Source organism: Echiichthys vipera (assembly GCF_963691815.1).
Source record: "Echiichthys vipera genome assembly, chromosome: 17".
NCBI lineage: Eukaryota > Metazoa > Chordata > Actinopteri > Perciformes > Trachinidae > Echiichthys > Echiichthys vipera.
The window spans coordinates 19,111,594-19,131,267 of record NC_139842.1 but is presented as its reverse complement, the minus strand read 5'-3'; the positions used below and the strand labels follow the sequence as shown (position 1 = coordinate 19,131,267).

Sequence of the window (19,674 nt, the reverse complement as noted above, 5' to 3'; positions counted from 1 at the left end):
AAAAGGAGGGAACTCTGGCTTTAAACTGGGACAAACTTCACAAAGCAAGACTCTCAATCGAGCGAGGGCTCTGACGTCAGGCCGACACGAGATCATTATTTTTAACGTGCTTTTAAAGAGTTTGGATTCCGAGAAATATGAATTCATTAACCTACTTGCTGAAACATTTGTCTCAGTTCTGCAAAAGACCTAGATAACGTCTGACAGTTGTTTCCACAGCGGGCAGATTGTAATTATGACACACTAGTGACGGGAATTTCCAGCTATGAAATGGAAAGCAGCATTGATTTTGGGTTTGCCGATTGCAGCTACCCAAACGCTATTGGTGAGCTTGGTCGGAGCTATCAGTGATGTCTGAGAGCGCGCTCACCTGAGGCCTCCCCGAGTAGAGCGGTCCTGCCAATGTTGGACAGCAGGTGGTCAATGTTGGGTGCGGGCTGCACGTCCTCCGTGTCCACAGGCGTCTAAACGGGAAAGACACAAAATGGCGTTTAATTACACAACCAAAAAAGCTGCCAGTTACTGTGACTTTAGATACCTTAGAACCACGAGAACTGGAAATCCATACAGTGTGCAGGGACCTAACGTCTTGAATCACGAGGATTTCTCGACAGATACGGCTTTTGAATAGATGTCTCGCAATGTTTCGCCTTATCTGTGCTCTCAGTCACAAAGATAAAACTACAAGTTCAAATTTGAAATCACCATGATCACGTGTCACCTTGCAAACGACATAGTGATTCACTGGTTTTATGAAACAGCACAAATAAATAAATCTTCTACTTCAAGGAGACACTACAGGCAAAAACATATTTTTTAATGCACTGATACACTATTCCTCTTCTATGACATGTCTTTTTTCAGACTGGTGGAAAGAAAACACACATTAAGGTGTTTATTTTGTTACACTTTGTCTGTTTTGGTGTGTAGATTTCTCCTAAATTCACCAAACGCCCACCAAAGATACTTCCTCATTTGCATACTCAAACATAACATTTCAGAAAAATTGTGATACAAAAAAATAAATGGATTAATGTCACTAATCACCTGGGGAAGTTTCATGGTGATATTAGTAAAAGGTTTGAGGTTATTCCCCTGTAGTGTCTCTCCGTCACTGTAAATAGTGATTTTACTCAGCACATCGCGATTGAAATAAACTTCAGGGACTTTCTAGAAGGATTTTTACCATCTCAAAACAAGGTCAAATGAAACAGATGACTGCGCCAGAATCCCTAAAATGACAACTGTTTATGGCTCATACTAATAAATTCCTGAGACAACTTGTATTTTATCTTTTTTTAAATATTCAAATATATATTTTTATTCTTCCACTCCACCCCATATCCCCGCAGCTACCCTCGTAATAAATAACAATATGAATTCGTACAGAATCAAATCTGAATTGTGTCAGTATATTTAGGCGTATGATAAATCAAAAGGTAAAATAATCAAATAATGTACTCTATATAATTATATTAACACCAGGCTTTTTCAGATGAAAATTCATTGTATGTGACGTGCGAGATCAGTCACTGTCTATTATTTATAAAGTACAGGAATGGGATCAGTGTCTGCAGAAATAACTCGTCACAGCTTGGTATGTTGGACATGAGTTCAATCTTGTGTTCAAAAGACGATGGTGTGATTGTTTTCCACTGTCTCAGTTACTTCTATTTTTAAAGAGGTGACGCCGTCCCCTTAAAAGGCATAAAATAATAACTTGTAACATTGTGTTTAAAAAGAGAGTCTCAGTTATTTCACACCAGCGTGGAAAGATTCTCCCATAATGAAGTCACACACACAACATGCTGCACATTCCGTTCAGGATTTCAGAGCTACTGTTCAGTCTCAACAGAGTCGTTAGACGATCGTCTCTGTAGTACTTTAAATGTATGCGTCTAAATAAATAAAATTAAACACGGACAGAACTGTACCTTTTCATCCTTGTCTTGCTCTTCAGCGAAAAACCAGTTGCACTACAACCACGACATGGAGAAAGACATAATTAGCAAGAAATTGATTATGACTCATTTGTGTGGGTGTTAGCGTGTCGTCTCTTACATGTTGGATGAGCGTCTCTACGATCTTGTAGCGGTCAGGCATGTGTGTGACCATATCTTTCATGTTGTCCTCAGACGTCCGGACCAGAGTGGGCCCGAACACCAGAGCCAGGTTACGGGGCTCCATCTACACAGAAATTAAAGACGTTAAACACCCAGGATATCACAGTGACATGTGATCCTATTTTTATTATATTTACACACAGACACACACACACACACCTTGTTTTTATCTGCACTGTCGGCCACAGTCTTCAGGTGAACAACCAGGAACTTCAGAGTGTGGTAATAATAATCTGGGAGGTCTCGGATCTGCGAAACAAGAGGAATGACAATAATGATCAACCTGTTGAACATGTCAGCCTTCTTATATACACGCAAGCACGCACACACGCACGCACGCACGCACGCATGCACACGCACACGCACACGCACACACACACAAAGTTAAATTAAATACACACCAGTTTCTTCATGGTCTTTAGTCTGTCTGATGCACTCTCCATCCGGTTGGCGTCGATGAAGTCGTTGTACTTGTCTGCTTAAAAATATGAAAACACATGGTAATGGTTTGATATGAATTCATGCCAGTGTGAGGCGTGTGTGCGAGACATGTGTGTGAGGCGTGCGTGTGTGTGTGTGTGTGTGTGTGTGTGGTGGCTTGCCGTGACTTGTTTTGACTCACCGTTGGTGAAGAGCGGCTCTGGAAGTTTCCTGAAGAAGGATTTGAGCAAACTGCTGACAACATTGAGGTCTTGCCACTTCTGTTGACCCCAAAAGAAATATATTTTATCAACTGGCAGCTTTGTTGAGTAAAGTTGAATGAAACCTGTGAGCTTAACGGTTCATTCCCCATCAATCTTGATCCATTTGTTTCCCCTCACCTCCTCTGCAGGGTTGATATCGACGCCCTTGTTGAGCTGATCCTGAAGCATCGACACCATGGCGTTGTTCCCGGGGACTCTGTAGATTCCTGTGTACTCCAGACCCATTTCCTCCACCAGGCCGCAGCAGATCTCCACGATCAACGGGATGAACTGACACGGACACAGACAGAGTTTAATCACAAAAAACCTTCAGCAGTAGGAGCAGTTTTATTGACAGATGATATCGAGGCTAACCTTGTTATTCACACCCGGCTGGCAGTCCTCCAACCTCACGCCGAAGGCTTTAGGCCCGGCCTTCTTGGTTTTCTTCATGATGTTGATTCCCCACGGGGACTTCGGAGGGCCGCTCTCATCTAAAGACGGGTTGACACAGAGCCTCAGTGTTTGCTTCTTGATCAAAAGGATTGTGGGACATAAACTAATATTTGAACTAATACCTGTGGAATATTTAACATGCAGATTTCAATGTAGACAAGATTATTACCATAAGAATAGTCCAAAAATGACAAATAGTACAGTAAAAAGGTTGCAATGATAAAAAATAATATTTGAAGTCTTTCATATCAATGTTTAAACTTGGCTCTAAGAAAGATGTTCTTGTTTCCACATGGCTCAGCATCAGTATTACGCTGAGCTGTATTCTACTTATTATTAGTAACGATTTATTATTTCAGGCTTTTATAGTTTAACCTATTGTACTTTCTGGATTGTGCTGTCATGCAGCCTGTAAAAAAGTGTCATGAAGAACAAGCGTGATCCTCACATTGATAAAAAAGTGATCACGATTATTAATTTGGCCACAGTCGTGCAGGCCTCAAACTGTGCCCCATGAATTACCTCCCACTCATCCAACAGGAGAAACGATGCGAAAGGTCATTAACTTGTGATATTTAAATATTTATTCATTCAAAAAGGACCCTTTGACTCTTGTTTATTACCTTTAAACTTTGAAAAAAATCTATTTTGTATCTTATTTGTATTAGCTGATATTTTGAAAGCGTCTTTGAGCATCTGGAAAAGCGGTATATAAATCTGATGTATTATTATTTATTGTAATATTAGTTCATCAAAAACAGTAATACAGGTACATTTCTGCCCCATGAGTAGAGATATGACTTGTATCTCTCTGACACTGACCTTTGCCCTCTGGTTTGGGGGAGCGTGGCGCCCCCGCAGCGTTTTCCGTCTTGGCGTTCAGGAATTGAGGCTTCATGCGGGGCATCCTGGGAGAGGAGTCGGGCTTGCTGGCTGTTGGGCTGCAGGGGGAGACAGAGAGATCATTTCACTCGAGATGTCAGTAAAGCTTCACTACCGTCACAGTCTATGATGAGGAGACTCACCTCTGTTTCCTGTAATCATTCAGTTTCTTATTGATGAGGGCCTGTCTGGAGAAGCCCAGCTCCTGCAACAAACAAACACACCTGCGTTAGAGCGCGACAGCACAGGCACCGACACAGACGAGGTGAAAGTTTGACAGGTGAACCTCTGACCTCGCTGTCCGTCTTGCTGTTCTCCCTGATGACCTTTATCCAGTCCAGCATGTCCTCCCGGTCCTCCGCCTGCAGCAGGTACTCGCAGAAGTCCTGGGTGGTCAGCCGCAAGGCGTGTTTCCGTTTGGTCTCACTGTACGCGATGTCCACCAGGCAGCCCCGGATGCTGATCGGCTCCTCGTCCTCGGCCGCGCCGCCGATCGTAGCCCCGCGGAGCACCGCCTCCCTCTTGTCCTTGTAGAGGAACAACGAATGGGAGCGAAGCACGGAAAAGACTCGCTTCCAAGGACGCATGCCGCTGCCCACCTTCTGTGAGGGAAGGATGAGACGATGAGTGTGTGTTTTAAATGCTTTTCTGTCTGCAGGAGTTTTCTATTCAAGCCTGGTGCCCACCTTGCCCTTCTCTGTGAGGATTTGTTTGAAGTGCAGCCATCCTTCTCGCCGCACGTCACTGTAAGTGATGTTTCCCAGCTCGGAGGTGGAGTGGCGTTTGGATCTGACCTCCTCTGCGGTCCCAAGGTTGTCCAGAGACTGAAAGACAAACATGTAAATGTTCCTTTGTTGATGCTCTGTGTTGCCTTGGACCCTAGAAAATAGTTTTTTCTCTCTTTTATTTCGCATTTCTGAGAATGTATTAAAACCAAAAAAGTCTCTGAGTATTTTGTCTCTGAGGCAGTATAAGCAGCGTGCTGTGACTGTGATTATTTTTCAGCAGGGAATATTATACAACACATCCTTATCTCTCATACTGAAATAATAATAATATGAATTATGTCTATTTTTGTAATGCTAATAATGTTTTTGCTGAGGTGTTGAGACATCTTTATGATCATTTTTAAGGTAAAACCTTTACTGTCGTTCAGTCAGTGCTGGGGAGGGTTTAGTTGTATCCTTTTTTTTTCAGTGTTCGGCATAGTTTGCCATGAATGTGAGACATTTCCTCTTTACACATTACATCATGTTGAAGACGATGCATCAGTATGTGAGGAACCATCTAACTGGTCTCTTTGGGCCGCTGTTCTGTGAGTTGCCATAAAAATAATTCTTGAACGAACACTGCACATAAGCTCTCTCAAAAAAGTGACACAGACTAAACATGACTCACTTGAGTCTCTACATTGTTTTGATTTACGTTTGAAGCTTATTGACTGCAAAATGAAATGATTTCTTATACTTTCAGATGTGCAGAAATCCCCAAAGACAGAACATAACATGATCACAAGTGGCTGAAAGTTTTGGCAAGGATTAAGTCACTTTTAAAAGAAGAAATAACAAATGTATTTCTCTAACAAAGAAAGTTGAGTTAGTAAGCACTAAAACATCCCTGGCTTAATGCAATATACGCAGGGGTTTTTCTGCTACAGCCTCATGCTTGCTCATGTTAGCAAACTTCAGTCAAATGTACCAGTGTGAGTGATATTACTGAGTCAGGTGAGTGGCTTTGTGACTCTGTTTTAGCATGTCACAGGTGACACACTTCAACAGTTTGAGGACAAAAGTAACTCTCAACTTCCATGTGAAGAAAAAAGGAAATGCAGCATCATCGTCTTGTAGGAGGAGTCTTTTATGTTCCTCAGCTCAATTAACTTAAAATGACTCATCAAGGAGACTTTTCAAAGGGTTTTATGCTCTCATGTTTGTCCCCCGAAGGTCAAATGTTTCCCTGTGTCAGTTATGTTGAAATCACCCACCTACAGCTTAAAGCCTACTGATGTTATCATAACCTACGCCCTCAAATTTGCAGGCAAGACAGTTGATATCTCCACAGTGGCTGAACTGTTTTTTTCCACCACCATTCAAACTGCACTTTAAACGTCCCTTTCCCTTCATTCTTTTGAAAACTGCACTGCAAAGATAGCCCGTACTAATCTCTTACAACTTCGCTCCGAACACCAGGCAGCATTTACATGGATCACTTATTAAAGGTGGTGCTTTAACAATTGGGATTGAAGCGCATAATCGTAATCAACATTACCTTTTTACGGTTTAATTTGTGAAGCAAATACCAGTTAACTGCCTTTAAGTCGATGTAAGTTTGTTAAATGTGCCTGTCAAGCTGCAGTAAGTCCAATTTTGGATTTATAAAAAAAGAAAAAGGTTTAGAAGATATAAAATGTAGAGGAAGGACTCACCCCATCTGTGAAGAAACTCTTCACTCTCTTTGGTAGCCTCCTGTGAAGAACAACAACTGACAGTTAAGTGGCTGCACGTCATTTAACCAATGCTGTTTTTAATCCTAGCTGTCTCAGTTTGGACGGTACTCACGAGAAGACTCGTCCTTCCTCTCTGAACGTGTTGAGTCCTTCGTCGCATGACTTGGAGCGCTCGGTGGTGATGGCTAGAACATAGGAGGAACGGCGACCGGATTTAATACTGCCTGCTCGATGAGAGGATGAATGAGCAGAGAGAGAGGAAGAGAAACAAAAGAGAAAGAGACAGAGAGAAAGACAGAATGTTGATGTAATGCCAATCACCAGAGTGGACGGTGTTGGATTAGGAGAGGGGAAGGTGAGGTGAGGGGGCGAGGAGGAGGAGGGTGCGGGCTGTGAGTGGCGTCGTGAGGATGGACGGTGCGGAGGTGAGCTGGAGCGGTGGGTTACATTGAATCAACTCTTTTCTCACCACTTGCATGCAGGTGAAGCTTCTGTGAGCAGGCTGACATGCGTTTGTTTAAGAACACGTATCGTGCAAATCTAAGTTTGTCCAATTTTACTAAACCGGGATGTTTTATTTCTTTGTGCGCAGCCAGAAAAAACAACCAAACACATTCTGAATGAATATGTTTGTATGATTTTCTTTGTGTCAGACATGCAATATGATTCCAGCATGCAAAAAAATGCTAAAACATCATCTCTGCAAGGATTTTCTCTGTTACTGAGCCTCAAAGTCTTGTTTTGAAGAGATTATTGCAACCTGTTGCCAATTTTAAAAAAAATCATCCTAAAAATTAAGAATGCTGTAGAAATTAGAGCCGGTATCGTGAACTGAACCATGATTCACCAGAATCCTGGAAAAATATGCACATAATTCAGGAGAATTTTTTAAACTTCAGGCAAAAGCATTACTTCCATGCCCTGGTTTTGCTTTCTTCACGTCTTCTCTCAGACTAGTGGAAAGAAAACAACCAAAATACACATTTGGGTGTTTATTTGGCTACACTTGTCTGTTTGTGTCTGAAGATGTTCACCACAAGTTAGCATTTGCATATTTATACATAACATTTCAGAAAACCTGTAATAAGAAATGTCTCAATGTCAGTAATCTATTGGTGAAGTTTCATGGTGATATCTATTAGTGAAACTATTTCACCCTATTCACCTGTAATCTTTGAAACGTTTATTTCTCACTGAGACAGTAATCTCCACAGCAGCTCTTACACCCACCAAACTTCTCAGTTTCATTCATATCTATATAAAGGTTTTTATAGAGGGGTTTATTTATAAATCATTCACAGCCTGATTTATACAACATCCTAAAAACATGACAACAACTGATTTTTTCAAGGCTGTTGACAATATTTTCTGATTTATGGAGTGATGAAAAGAGCTTTCCACAATCCCCTTTTTAGAATCTTTTCACTCTTATATGTCAACAAAATAAAATAAGAACTTTAAACCTGACTTTATCCAATGTTCACATTTCTGTTCTGGGAATAGACGCAAAATAGCGCATTGATAGTGAACAGATAGACAATGCCCCGTTTGCATATTTAAACATTACATTTCAGAAAACTTGTAATACAAAAAATATTTGTGTCAGTAATCGACTGGGGACGTTTCATGGTGATATCTATAACTTCAAACTGTTACCATATTCACCTTCTTTGAGGAAACAAGACTTTTAAGACACAGTAAGAGGCGACTTGATAAGATGGAAGTCGTAGCAGTGAGGAACTTCTACCCTCTTGACACTTACAACTTAGTATTACATTCATAACCAACCAGGAGGCTTTTTAAAAGCTCATGCTTCATCCGTCCCTCTCTGGAGTAAAGAGAGAGATCATCTACGCGGCAGTAAACACCACAAATAAGAGCTTCATGCAGTGGGGAGGGAGGGAGGGAGGAAAGGCAAGGATGGGGAACTCACTGCAGTCGTGTGAGAAGAGCCTAGTGAGGGGGAAGGTGAAGGTGGGGGAGGCGGGGCTGGTGACCACAGCGGGCGCAGAATTCATGCCGCTGGACACCACGGAGGACGCTGGCACGTGGCGGGCGCGCAAATCAGCGCCGGGGCTCGTCGGTTCATCTGTGGGAGGGTGGAGGGGAGGGGGAGAGGCAGGATAGGGTTAGGTGTTAGAGAAAAAAGGTCAGAGGGTAAAAGGAAGGAAAGTAAAATGGGGTTAGATCAGGAGAACGTGAGGAAAAGGAGAGGTTTTTAAGGAGGGAGAGGAACGACGAGGAACCGCAGGGGTTACTGTTAGAGATACTCAACAAGATCGTTTCACAGTTTCCCTTTCTTTCCTCTTATCTTTAAACTCTTTTAACAACAAAATCAAAATATAACATACTCCAACATGAGGCACAAGAAAGAAAAAAAATACAACCAAAAGGAACAAGTAGTCTACAGATAATGCAGTACCTGTGTCTCCTGTTGCCATAGGAAGAACTATTCAGTCGCTAACGGAGGGTGTTTTGTAAGAGATGTACTGGCCCCAGGTTTCAGTTCTTTATGAAATCAACAGTAGTGAACTATCTGATACTTGTGAGGATATATACAAGAGATAAAGTTAATAACATTATAATATTGTGGAAAAGGGAATGTAGATATCGTGTGGTAGTTCTTATGCCATTAGAGCATCTTCAAGGATATAAAAAGCGGTTTTACAGGTCACGCAGGCAACAAGTCTTAAACACTTTCAGCTGATGCAAAAGGGATATGAAACAGCAACACACACTCCCACATACACACACACACACACACACACACACTTCCTGACTGTCATAGAGGATCAGAGACCAGCCTAATATTTGCATAAAGTGAGGAGAAGTTGGATTTGCCTGTGACATTTTAAAAACTTTCAGTCAAAGCTTCAGAGTGGAAACTACAGAGGGCAGCACAGCCTCTGCAGACAGAGGTCCGCCCCCACAGACCACCACAAAGCCTTTTTTTAAATTTTGAATTCTTGTGTTGCATTTTACTCCTGCTCTGATTTCCTTGCTATTTTACCTTTCTATCCCTGCAACATCAGGAAATCAACCTTCATCTTTCACCTCTTTTCTTCCTGTCTCTCTTCCCCCTCTGTTCTATTCCTTGCTCCCGTGCATACTAAGAGTCCATCAACAGGCGGAAAACATTTCCAATCTGGGATGAGGAATCTGCCCGTTTACAGCGCTGCCCAGAAATAGCCGGGCTGTGGGTTTAACAAAGGCCGTCATTAACATGCAGCCAGGGAGTGAGGCTCAAAAAGGCACACGAGAGAAAGAGATGGACCAGCAGAGGGGAGCAACATACTGCAGCAACACTCTGCCCCGACTCTAACAGGATATCCTGCAACATATCTGGAGCTCAGCATTCAGGGAAGACACAAGGAAGAGAGGTGGGGACAGAGGAGAAAGCAAGAGTGGAGGTAGAAAAAGAGTGCAAAAGAATAAAACGTGAGAGCTTAAAGGTCCTGTATTCTGCTCCTTTACAGGTTCATACTTTGAGTTTCTACTGGAACACGTTTTCATGCTTTAATTGCATTCCAGGGTCTTCTGCATCTGCGCTCTCGCGTCTCTGTACCGCCATTTACTGTAACAGCACTTTTTACCTATATATGGAGCTATCGCGTAAGTTCAGCCAGTCAATCCACGCTTCAGCCTGTTTTATTTGTCATGCATCATTATCTCATGCATGCTTGCCAATTATGCTGTCATTATGTATTATGCTTTGCTGTCAATTCTGTCATCAGCATCTGTCCAATAACATGGCGGCTTCACACCTACATTGTTAGCGTATCATCCTGCTGCTGCCTCACTTTAAATACAATTCTCTCTCTTCCTCAGTGCCCCGCCACCTCCCCATCACGGCCAGTCTTCACAGGTTAATGGGTCTCATCAGTCTCAAATGTATCATCAGCCACCGCTGCCACTCTCTCGACTCCATGGGGGGATTTATCTTTGTGCTGCTGCTCAGGGCAAAGGCCCCTTGATTCAAACCCCCCTAGTCTAAGCGCCAAATATCTTCTGTTATAATAAACAAATCTTTTCTTCTTTCACTTCTCTCTCCTGTGACATCTCAACCATACAGAAGTCCTGACGGCTTGCTTAAAGTCACCGTTTCTGAAAATGGTTGTGTGCATTTCTCTGTAGATTGAGATTCTTTCACAGTATTTATATAGCACCTCAACCTGTTTTGAGATAAAAAACAAAACATTTTTTTACAGTATGGGACCTTTAAAATGCTGTCAAGAACTTTTCCTAAATTAAACAGCTTACAATTGTAATAAAAATTAATATTGTTTAAATCTGTAACAATCGGATTGAAGAAAAGATTAAAAAACAAGTATTCTGCTGATTATTTTCTCCATTAATCAATTCAATGTTTGATTAATAAAATGTCGGAAAATAGTTAAAATGCAAATCCTGAAAGCTCAAGGTGACGACTTAAATTGCACGTTTTGTCCGACCATCAGTCCAAACCCTAAGATATTCAGTTTATTATCATGTAAGACAAAAACAAGTTGCAAATCCTGTAAAAAACTAAGCAGCTTTCCTAAAAACGTAGACAATCATTTACCAGCGTAGTTGGGTTTTGTAGATTATTGGCTGATCAACTTAACGATTAATCGGCTAATTGTTTCAGCGTCATTAACAAGACTTTCAATCTGACCTAGCATTAGATGGACTTTTCTATACTTGATGATGCGGCCAGTCTTTTAAAAAAGGTTCAATGCCCGGAGTTAAACACAGAGAAGGGAAACAGGAATCTAGAAAAAGAGACAGAGAGAGGGGAGAAAAGGCCTTGTGGAAGCAGGACAGAAGCCAATACAGAAGGTCTTGGTCTCGGTCCGTCATGTCCAGGGTTCAGCTAGTAAAGATAGTCTAGACTAAACCCCCCTCACAGCCACACAGTCATACAAACTCCTTTATCATCCAGAGCAGCACAAAAGCAGCATTGAGGGTGGGAGCTGAGAGTATGGGCCCCTACTGTTCCCCACAAGGACCACCGCAAAAACCTCCTGGTAATTTACAGCTTTAGATTCATGTTGAAAGACTCCAAGTGGGGAGCGTGTACAATACTGCATCTGCGGACATGCCTCTTCTTGTTTTATTCACTATGGTATGAGCTGTAAAAAAAATACTACATTTTCTGTTTCTCTATATACCAGATCTCATAAAAACATAATTTCCGTCAGACACGGCCCGCCTTTGTGCTTTCTATACCTCACAGACATCCGTGCTTTGCAGACAAGAACAAACAACAACAGCCTATTAAATCGCATGTTCCCAAACAGGCCCAGATCGTATCAGCACCTCTGTCAGAGAGATAAAGAGATGGAAAAGGACAGAGAGGAGGAAAAAAAAGCTAAGTTCTATGGGGAGAAACTAGCCTAGTTTCAGTTTATGGCCTTTAAACGTGTCCTGGCCTGCAGCTCTGACTGCCTGGTTTCGTTTAATTCAGGTGAAGGTACAAGAATGTGCTCTGACAGACGGACTGAGACAGAGGCAGAGAGATGCCTCCTGGTTTTCAGATTCTCCAGGGGTTTCTCTCTTTAAATTACCTTTTCTGGCTGAGCGTTGCTTTGCTTAAATATCGAGAGTCGTCGTTGGCGTCGAAGTCGGCTGATTTGAATCTTTAGAGCATTAGGGTAAGCAGTGGCTGTTTTTTCCCGGGTATGATGGAGGCAGAGCTCGCCTGATCGACTACCTTCCTTTGCATATATTTTGACTTAATGGCAGCTGTACGTGTCAAGAGATACGTCAAAATGAAAGCCAGCGAAGCCCCTTCTCCTTGAGACTTTTCAGAGTAGGGAACATGCCGGAACATGACCACAATCACCTCCCACTGACAGCAACATATGTAGGCCATAACTGTACAGTGCATATTCATGCAAACAACAGAACTGCACAGACGTTATTACAGATTATCTTTATCATGGCCAAATCATTACTCTACAATGTGTTAGGTTGTATTTCATTGCTTTCATTTAATTCAACCTGTATATTAATGCCAAAATGTAAATTAGGTGCATTTCTTTCAGCTTGATCCATAAAAAGCGGATTATGTCTTTTTAAGAAAGAATTAGAACTAAGGCAACTTTTCTTTCCTTAAGATATATTTCACAACCAAAATGACATAATGTTCAAAGTGAGCTGAAGTGTAATGAAGACGCACGCGGCCTCTCTATAAATAAAATATTATTAGGAGCACCTAGGGGTGATCGTTAATCCCTTTTTAAAGCACTCACAGCAGGTTGCAGTAGGTGCAGTTTACTATAGTTTTTCCTCTTTTTAATTTGATGGTTCAAATCAAGCACAATTTATTTTATTTTACATCTTTTCATTTGATGCAGTCTATCAAAACAAGTACAAAGTGAAAGTGTACAACCCCCACAACAAATGTAGGTTTGATCATTTAATAGGTTGTCCCTTCCGCTGTGATTTCTTATGACATGATGTACTTTTTTATGACCTTTTTAATCAGGAGAACCTGAAATCAAGAACTTGTCCTGAGATTCCTGAGCTTACTGTTAAATTTGATACTATGAATAAAACTGAATTGAATTAAAAAGATGTGTGTCCTATCTGTGATGCGATAAACATATCTGGTTCTTAGCAAAATAATAAGGTAAAGTGATGCCAGTATGTTTTAAAGTGCCATGTTTGAGAGTTTGACGTATAGTTTGATGAGGAATAATACTGTAAATCACAGTTTTTTTCATATTGTCCCATGCCGATGAATTTCTCTCCCTTTTATGAATCCAGATCTTAATAAGTTAAGCAGCACGGTGGTTCTTTAAAGTGTATTTCCGGCGTAAAATCATCCCATGGTCTTTTTCGACACTTGCACACATCAAATAAGCCATCGAGACAGTTTTTATCGTGTATGAACTATTAACGGAAAAATCCTGGAGAGTCGCTAACAGCTGGATGTGGCGAACACTGATTAGCTCGGGGCAGTACAGTGAAGGCATTAAAACAGCATTTCTAACCACTAATACTGCTCAAAATCACACCAAACCTCTGCAGTAGCATGAGAAGAGTCCCTACACAAAAAACAAAGCACCAATGGGCTCCTTCATTTTGGACTGACTTTGCTAATCGACTTGAATGGACTTTACTACGAGAGGAGCTGGTACAGGGGCCAGTAGGTAAGTCTTTAAAACACTCTTTTAATAAACTCCGGGATTAATTATGTTCTTGGTGCTTCGTTTTATGACACTTTAAGCTAAAGGCTAATGCTAGCATGACAACGCTGAAATTATTTGCAGGTACAATGTTTACTGTGTTCTGTCTCAGTTAGTCATTCTAACATCTGCTATAAAAACAAATACGGTAACTGACTACAAAATGATGACATGATACTACAGGAGTTAAAGTAGATCACGAGCACTACCCTGCTCACACACAAACAAACACATGCAGGAATCAAGATTCATTTTCTCAGCATGGTGAGGTGACCTTAGAGACCAGGGGCAGGCAGCAGGATTAGGAAACTCCCCATCAAATATGATTAAATACAACTACTAATACTGTCTGCAAGACTGTGGGACGTGCCAGTATTACCCAATGCAAACATTCACAGACACACACACTAACACAATGAGAGAATGGAAACTGCATCTGAGAAGAGCCTGGAGCCTCAGCAGAAAGACAAGAAGGAAATTAAGGAAACACACACATTCCCCCCAAACTCTTACAGCTTTTGCATTTCCTCTCAGTTAAGCTCTCACTAACATTCAACAAAACTCAGTGTGGATGACAATTAAGAATAGAAGCTATAAAATCTCAAGGTCAGTTAGAGTTGTTTTTTTTTAGGGTATGATTGTGTAAGAGGAGGGGCACGGAAAGAAGAAACACGCCTCACTTACCTATGAAAGGGATGGAGGCCAGGGAGTCGTCCTCTATGTTGAGGGGGGCGATGTTGCCGTTTGGTTTGCGTGGGGCTACATCTCCCGTTGAACCCGGGACGGGAGCTGAGTCCTGGGGTTCGGGAGAAAACAAGGAGGGTTCTAGCCCGTCCATGGGCAGCGCATAGTGGGGGTGACGCATGCCGTGGGCGTTCCTTCGCCCGGTGGGAGGTTTCTGCCTCAGCACCACTTCCTGGATCTGTGCCACCACCTCCGCCTGCCCCTCCACTGACCCTCGTTCCCTCTCATGGTTTGTCGGCCTATATGCTCTGTCCTGGGATTCGGGAGTGGCGGAGGCAAGGGGGGATGCGGCAGAGGCAGTGAGGGGTGCGGTTGAGCCCTCTGGGGGGCTGGTTTTAGGTGTTGGGTTCCAGTTCATGTGAGGGCCCGAGTACGAAGGGTCCCTGAAAGAGTGGGCTTGCTGCATAATGCGGCCCGTCTTGCGGTTAAAAGAAGGGCTGTAGCTGCGGTAGCCCACCGGCTGGTTATCCATGCTCTGCCCAGAGGGGAGCCGCCTACTCTGGGGGGGCGCCTGCTGGGACTGAGGCTGGGAGGGGGCCTGGTTGTGAGTCTGGGGGTGGTGTTTAGAATGTGACTGTGTATGTCGGGACTTCGGAGGAGCCTGTGCAACACCAAAATGGCTCCCCTGCCTCGGGTAGGCGTCAGTCCTGGGGGGTGGCTGGGGAGCTTGCTGGAGCCACGAAGGCCTCTCAAACCGAGGCGAGACCAGTCCAGCTGCTGCTCGGTCCAGCATCTCTAACGAGCGGCCGTGGCGATCGTACTGGGCCAGCAGGTTTTCAGAGCGTGTTCGGGTGTAGTTAGTGGCAGGGTGTCCCCTACCTGGGCCCCCCTCCCAATCTCCATAGGACCAGTAGGGCTCTCCATGGGGTCCTGGTCCTGACTGCTGCAGTAACATTAGAGTGTCCTGGGAGGCGCTGTGCGGCCATCCACCTGTCCGCTGCTGCTGCCTCCTTGAATCACTGAGCCGATCCTGAGAGTAGCTGCGATGGCGGGTCTGCATGCTGCGTCCTGAGCGCTCGGGCAGCTGGTTGTAGTACCAGTCAGAGAGGGCTTGCTGGCAGCGCTCAGGGCGGCCATGGCTAAGATGGGGCAGGGGCGGACTTGTCCAGGCTGAGCTGGACTTGCGTGGCTGAGCCTGAGAGGAGCTGGAGGCGTGGTGGTTAGGGTAGTGAACTTGCAGCGGGCTGGACAAAGGGCCTCCTGATGAGGAAGAGGAAGAGTAGGAGCGCCCCCTGGTCTGGCCCTGAGGCTGCTGGCTGGTCATACCGTACTGGATCTCCTCTGTGCGGTGGGCAGGGCTGCTGTGACCCACACCACCTGGCTCTCCTGCACGTCCTTCCTGCCAGCTGGCGGGGCTTCCCACAACGGAGCGGTTGTCCAGGGGTGAAGAGGGACTGGAAGAACCTGGCCAGCGACTCCAGTTATCCAGCTGGTTCTGGCCCATGGAGCCAGGCGGAGGTGCTCCAGCAGGGGGCGTGGCCTTGGTGTGTGGGTAGCAGAGGGGAGGCGGTGGTGGGAGGTACTCAGCTCCCCCTGAGTAGGGTTCGTTGCCTGTCAGGTAGGCATCCTGGGAGTATGCCTGGGAGAGGGAGGGAAGATGGAGGAGTAGTGAGATAAGACATGACAGGACAAATGCTTGAAGAAAAGGTGAGTGTGCGTGGCAGCTTTTAATCATGCGCTGTAAACAAGTTTGACAACAATGCGTATGTACACATATCCATAATGCTCTAAGACAACTTGATGCCGCTGTCCATTACGCAACAAGCCTTTAAGTGGAACGACCTCTCAGCTCAACCCCCTTGCCACAGTTTGTCCCCGGGGCCTCAGCTCTCAACATAAACACATGCTAGCTAACAAACTGCATGAACTGCCTTGAGGAAAAAGCTACAAAACTCACTAAAACAGCAGCCAGCTGCAAATGTCCACAGCAGTGTTGTGTACACACACATACACACAGGATATACATCCACACTGCTGGGCTTCAAGACTATCCACTGCAAATAGCAAGTGTTTAATAATTAACTGATTATTTTTTTAAGTTGGTCTACAGCATCACTTAGAACTTGGATTTCTACTTCTTAACACCATAAGAACAAAAACATACTCCCTAGCAATCCCTTTTTCTGCACTTAGGTACAAGTAAAGCAAGTTAAGCTAAATCACACAAGCGTTTGAAAGTTTACCTACACCAGCCGACCAAATCCAGAATCTTTCCTCAGGTTGCGCGATAAGCTTGTAGTCACCACTAACTGACACAGTGGTCAAGGCAGACCCCGACCACACTCCTGCTGCTAAAACCTGCCGTCCTCTCAGAAACACTCAATACTTCGGCTTATTTTCTCGTCCTTTTTTGAAGTTTTCTATCGTTTGTTCCTTGTTTTCTCCTCTGTCGGATCCTTCCAAACTCCCTCTCACCTCCCTCTCATTCTCTGCCTCACTCCACCCTGTGGGAGTGTGGAAGGAGGCGCAGCTCTGGTGATGTCATGCTAGGAATGCAGCAGATACAGGCGTAGAAGCGAAGGGGAGGAGTGTGAGGAGTGGGTTTATAATAGCCGAGACATGGCAGTTATGCATAAATGGAGAACCAGGTTTTTTGGGCTCTTTTCAGCAGGATGTTCCTGCATGTGTGAGAAGGATCACTAAAATCTGGTGTTAAGTGGTTTCGTGTGTTGCTCCGGGTTAATGGGAGGGGCGAGGGATGATGCATGTCTGATCATGTGAGCGACCTGTGGAGCGACAAAAATGTGCGGTACAGTACATGGGTGTGTGAACGAGCACGGAGCTGTTTTTTTTTTTTCAAACGTAAGCTTCGACAGTCAGGATACCAGTAGCGTTTTAATGAATGCGTGTTGTAATCTAAACACAGAGCACAGGGCCTCTGAGTCACTCCGCAGCCATTTGACAAAATCTCTACATTCTTTGACAGTGACGGGATGAATCCAGGTTGAACTCTGTAAACAGAATATACAGCTTACCGAAGTGTCCTGGAATAATCAAAATCTAACAAAAAAATGTATTTAAGGCTATGTTAAGCCTGCAGGAAGAAGTTTGCTCCTTTGTGACTCTGATCTGGGTTTTCACTGACCAATCACATGGAATCACATGGTTAATTTCATATGTAGTCCTAAATCAGCCCCCTACAAAGCACAATATATTTCAGTGTTTCCTCTAGTACAGGAGTCCAACTCCACGCCAGAGCTGCAAACTAGTTGCTGCCTCTACAGGACGGCCGCCAACCTTAGGTCCATCTCCAGATGCTGCTGCAGAATGCTTAACGGGAGAACAGCATGTGTGGACTCTGTCGTTTGTTTGTTGACGTAAGCAGACTCCATTTAGCTATCACTGTTGGCTGTAGGCGAGCCGAAGAGAGGCGAGGGACTCATCCATCCTGAGAAAGTCAGTTAAGGTCTCCATTTTTAAGTTAAGTAACAACCTGTTCGCTCATTGGCAATAAAAAACGATTTATTCATGTGACACACAGGACCTTTAATCGATTAATAGTTTGGTCTATAAAATGTCTGAGAATAGTGAAAAAGTTTCAGTCTCAAAGTCTGAGGTGATGTCTTTAAATGTCTTGTTTCGACCAAAAGATTTTCAGATATCTCCATTTATTAGCGGGTGAAAAACAGCGTTTTCTGCTATTTTTGCATGAAAAATGACTGAAGATGATTAATTGATTGTTAATATAGAAGTACAGAAAAAGTAACCATTGCTCCACATAATTACAAATGCATCCCTTTCTCCTCGTCCTCATCATCTGCTCATGAATTCACTGGCTTCCACTGACTGCACATCCACTTGTAAATTAAACCATAAATGCTGACCTCAGTAGCCTCCATGTTTTACGTCCGTCCGACAGCGTCCAACGTCTTTGTTATTGTTCTTTTAGCAGTAAATCTGAACTGAGCACTAAGGCTTGCTGTGTAAAAGTTACCCGAGTGTGTGATGCATGATACGTGTGGGTTAGTTTGTTAAGAGAAGGTGCGTGAAAAATCCCATACTCACACTTACCAACTGAAGCACGTCTTCATCTTTTGGCATAATGGAGAGCTCCAACACACTTTCACTGGAAGAAAGAAACAAAGTTAGCAGCTAATATCCTGAGCTGGTGTGGGAAAAATATTCCTCACCATATACGGCAGCGGTGTCCAACTCAAATTCACAGTGGGCCAAATTTAAAAACTGGGACAAAGTTTTGTCTCAAACTCAACATTTATTAAAAAAAAAAACAAAAAAAAAACTGCACATGTGCAAGTTTCCCTTCTCTCCAGATGTGTAACGTTGAACCTTTTCAGTTCAGGTCCTTGTTCTTGTCGTGGTGTTTCTCATGTTTTATGCTTTGGTTACAGCAACAGTGACAAACAGGTCTTGTCTGCAGACACTGGTACCATGGATGCTCATGTTTGTTAACAGAAAAGTAGACGTGTATGTGCTTTATACTCGCGGGCCAGCTCTCAGAGAACCATGATATGATCTTGGGGGCCAAATATAATTACACCGCGGACCAGATCTGGCCCACGGGCCTGAGTTTGACACCCCTGATATACGGTATTAACCCTTTTGACTATTTAAAATAATAATTCAACAGCTTCAGTCGGGCAGAAGTGGACACAGGCTGAACAGATTTGACCCGTTGACTGTATCAGGCTTAACTGACTTCATTAAGAGGATCTGGTACCAGCTGAAACCCAAATGTGTCTGCATCAAACACACTTTCATCGTCAATGTCATTATAAAGTCCAATGTTTCCGCTCTCATTTACATTCAGTACCACGGCGATCCCCGACCTCGTGTTTCCTCACAAAACAACATTCCCTCATGAGCTCCACGCTGTGACGTACACAGTTTATTCAATTTGGGAAAAGCAGAGCAGTTGATTTTGTCACATATATGAATTAAAAGCTTAGCCTACTCATTTATTTAACATTTTAATTAAGTTAAAATTATTAAACCCCTTAAAATCAAGAGGGCTTCGCCACCCCCCCTGGATCTTTGACGCCCCCCTTGGGGGGTCGGGCCCCCCAGGTTGGGAACCACTACAGTAGATGACTTCTAAGCTCCCTGTGGATTTGGGGGTCTAACAGGAGGCTTCATAGGAATAGTAAAATTTGATTTCAGAAACCAACCCAAGCATTTGAATGGAAAAACAGCCTAAAAAAGGTAATTAG

The 19,674-nt window shown here is 43.6% G+C and overlaps 1 protein-coding gene across 13 annotated transcripts in view; it reads right to left on the bottom strand.

The window, feature by feature from the left end:
- Nucleotides 1-19,674, bottom strand: part of arhgap23a (Rho GTPase activating protein 23a) — a 79,282-nt gene that overhangs the window by 6,735 nt on the left and 52,873 nt on the right. For 5 of the 13 annotated variants that reach the window (XR_014593574.1, XM_083930982.1, XM_083930990.1 and 2 more), the window contains exons 6-22: nt 18,512-18,572; nt 14,447-16,085; nt 8,524-8,679; nt 6,703-6,814; nt 6,570-6,609; nt 4,831-4,968; nt 4,438-4,746; nt 4,288-4,349; nt 4,085-4,203; nt 3,182-3,300; nt 2,945-3,097; nt 2,746-2,824; nt 2,525-2,601; nt 2,283-2,372; nt 2,062-2,187; nt 1,935-1,976; nt 371-464 (exon numbers count right to left, since the gene is read on the bottom strand). Coding sequence is in view for 12 of the 13 variants with exons in the window: in XM_083930982.1 (XP_083787108.1) it covers nt 371-464; nt 1,935-1,976; nt 2,062-2,187; nt 2,283-2,372; nt 2,525-2,601; nt 2,746-2,824; nt 2,945-3,097; nt 3,182-3,300; nt 4,085-4,203; nt 4,288-4,349; nt 4,438-4,746; nt 4,831-4,968; nt 6,570-6,609; nt 6,703-6,814; nt 8,524-8,679; nt 14,447-16,085; nt 18,512-18,572 (3,416 nt within the window). In the remaining variant the exon portion in view is untranslated. Of the gene's footprint in view, nt 1-370; nt 465-1,934; nt 1,977-2,061; nt 2,188-2,282; nt 2,373-2,524; nt 2,602-2,745; nt 2,825-2,944; nt 3,098-3,181; nt 3,301-4,084; nt 4,204-4,287; nt 4,350-4,437; nt 4,747-4,830; nt 4,969-6,569; nt 6,610-6,702; nt 6,815-8,523; nt 8,680-14,446; nt 16,086-16,689; nt 16,912-17,743; nt 17,855-18,511; nt 18,573-19,674 lie in introns of those variants that run through there. The other 8 variants (XM_083930985.1, XM_083930988.1, XM_083930986.1 and 5 more) reach the window with 8 other exon arrangements.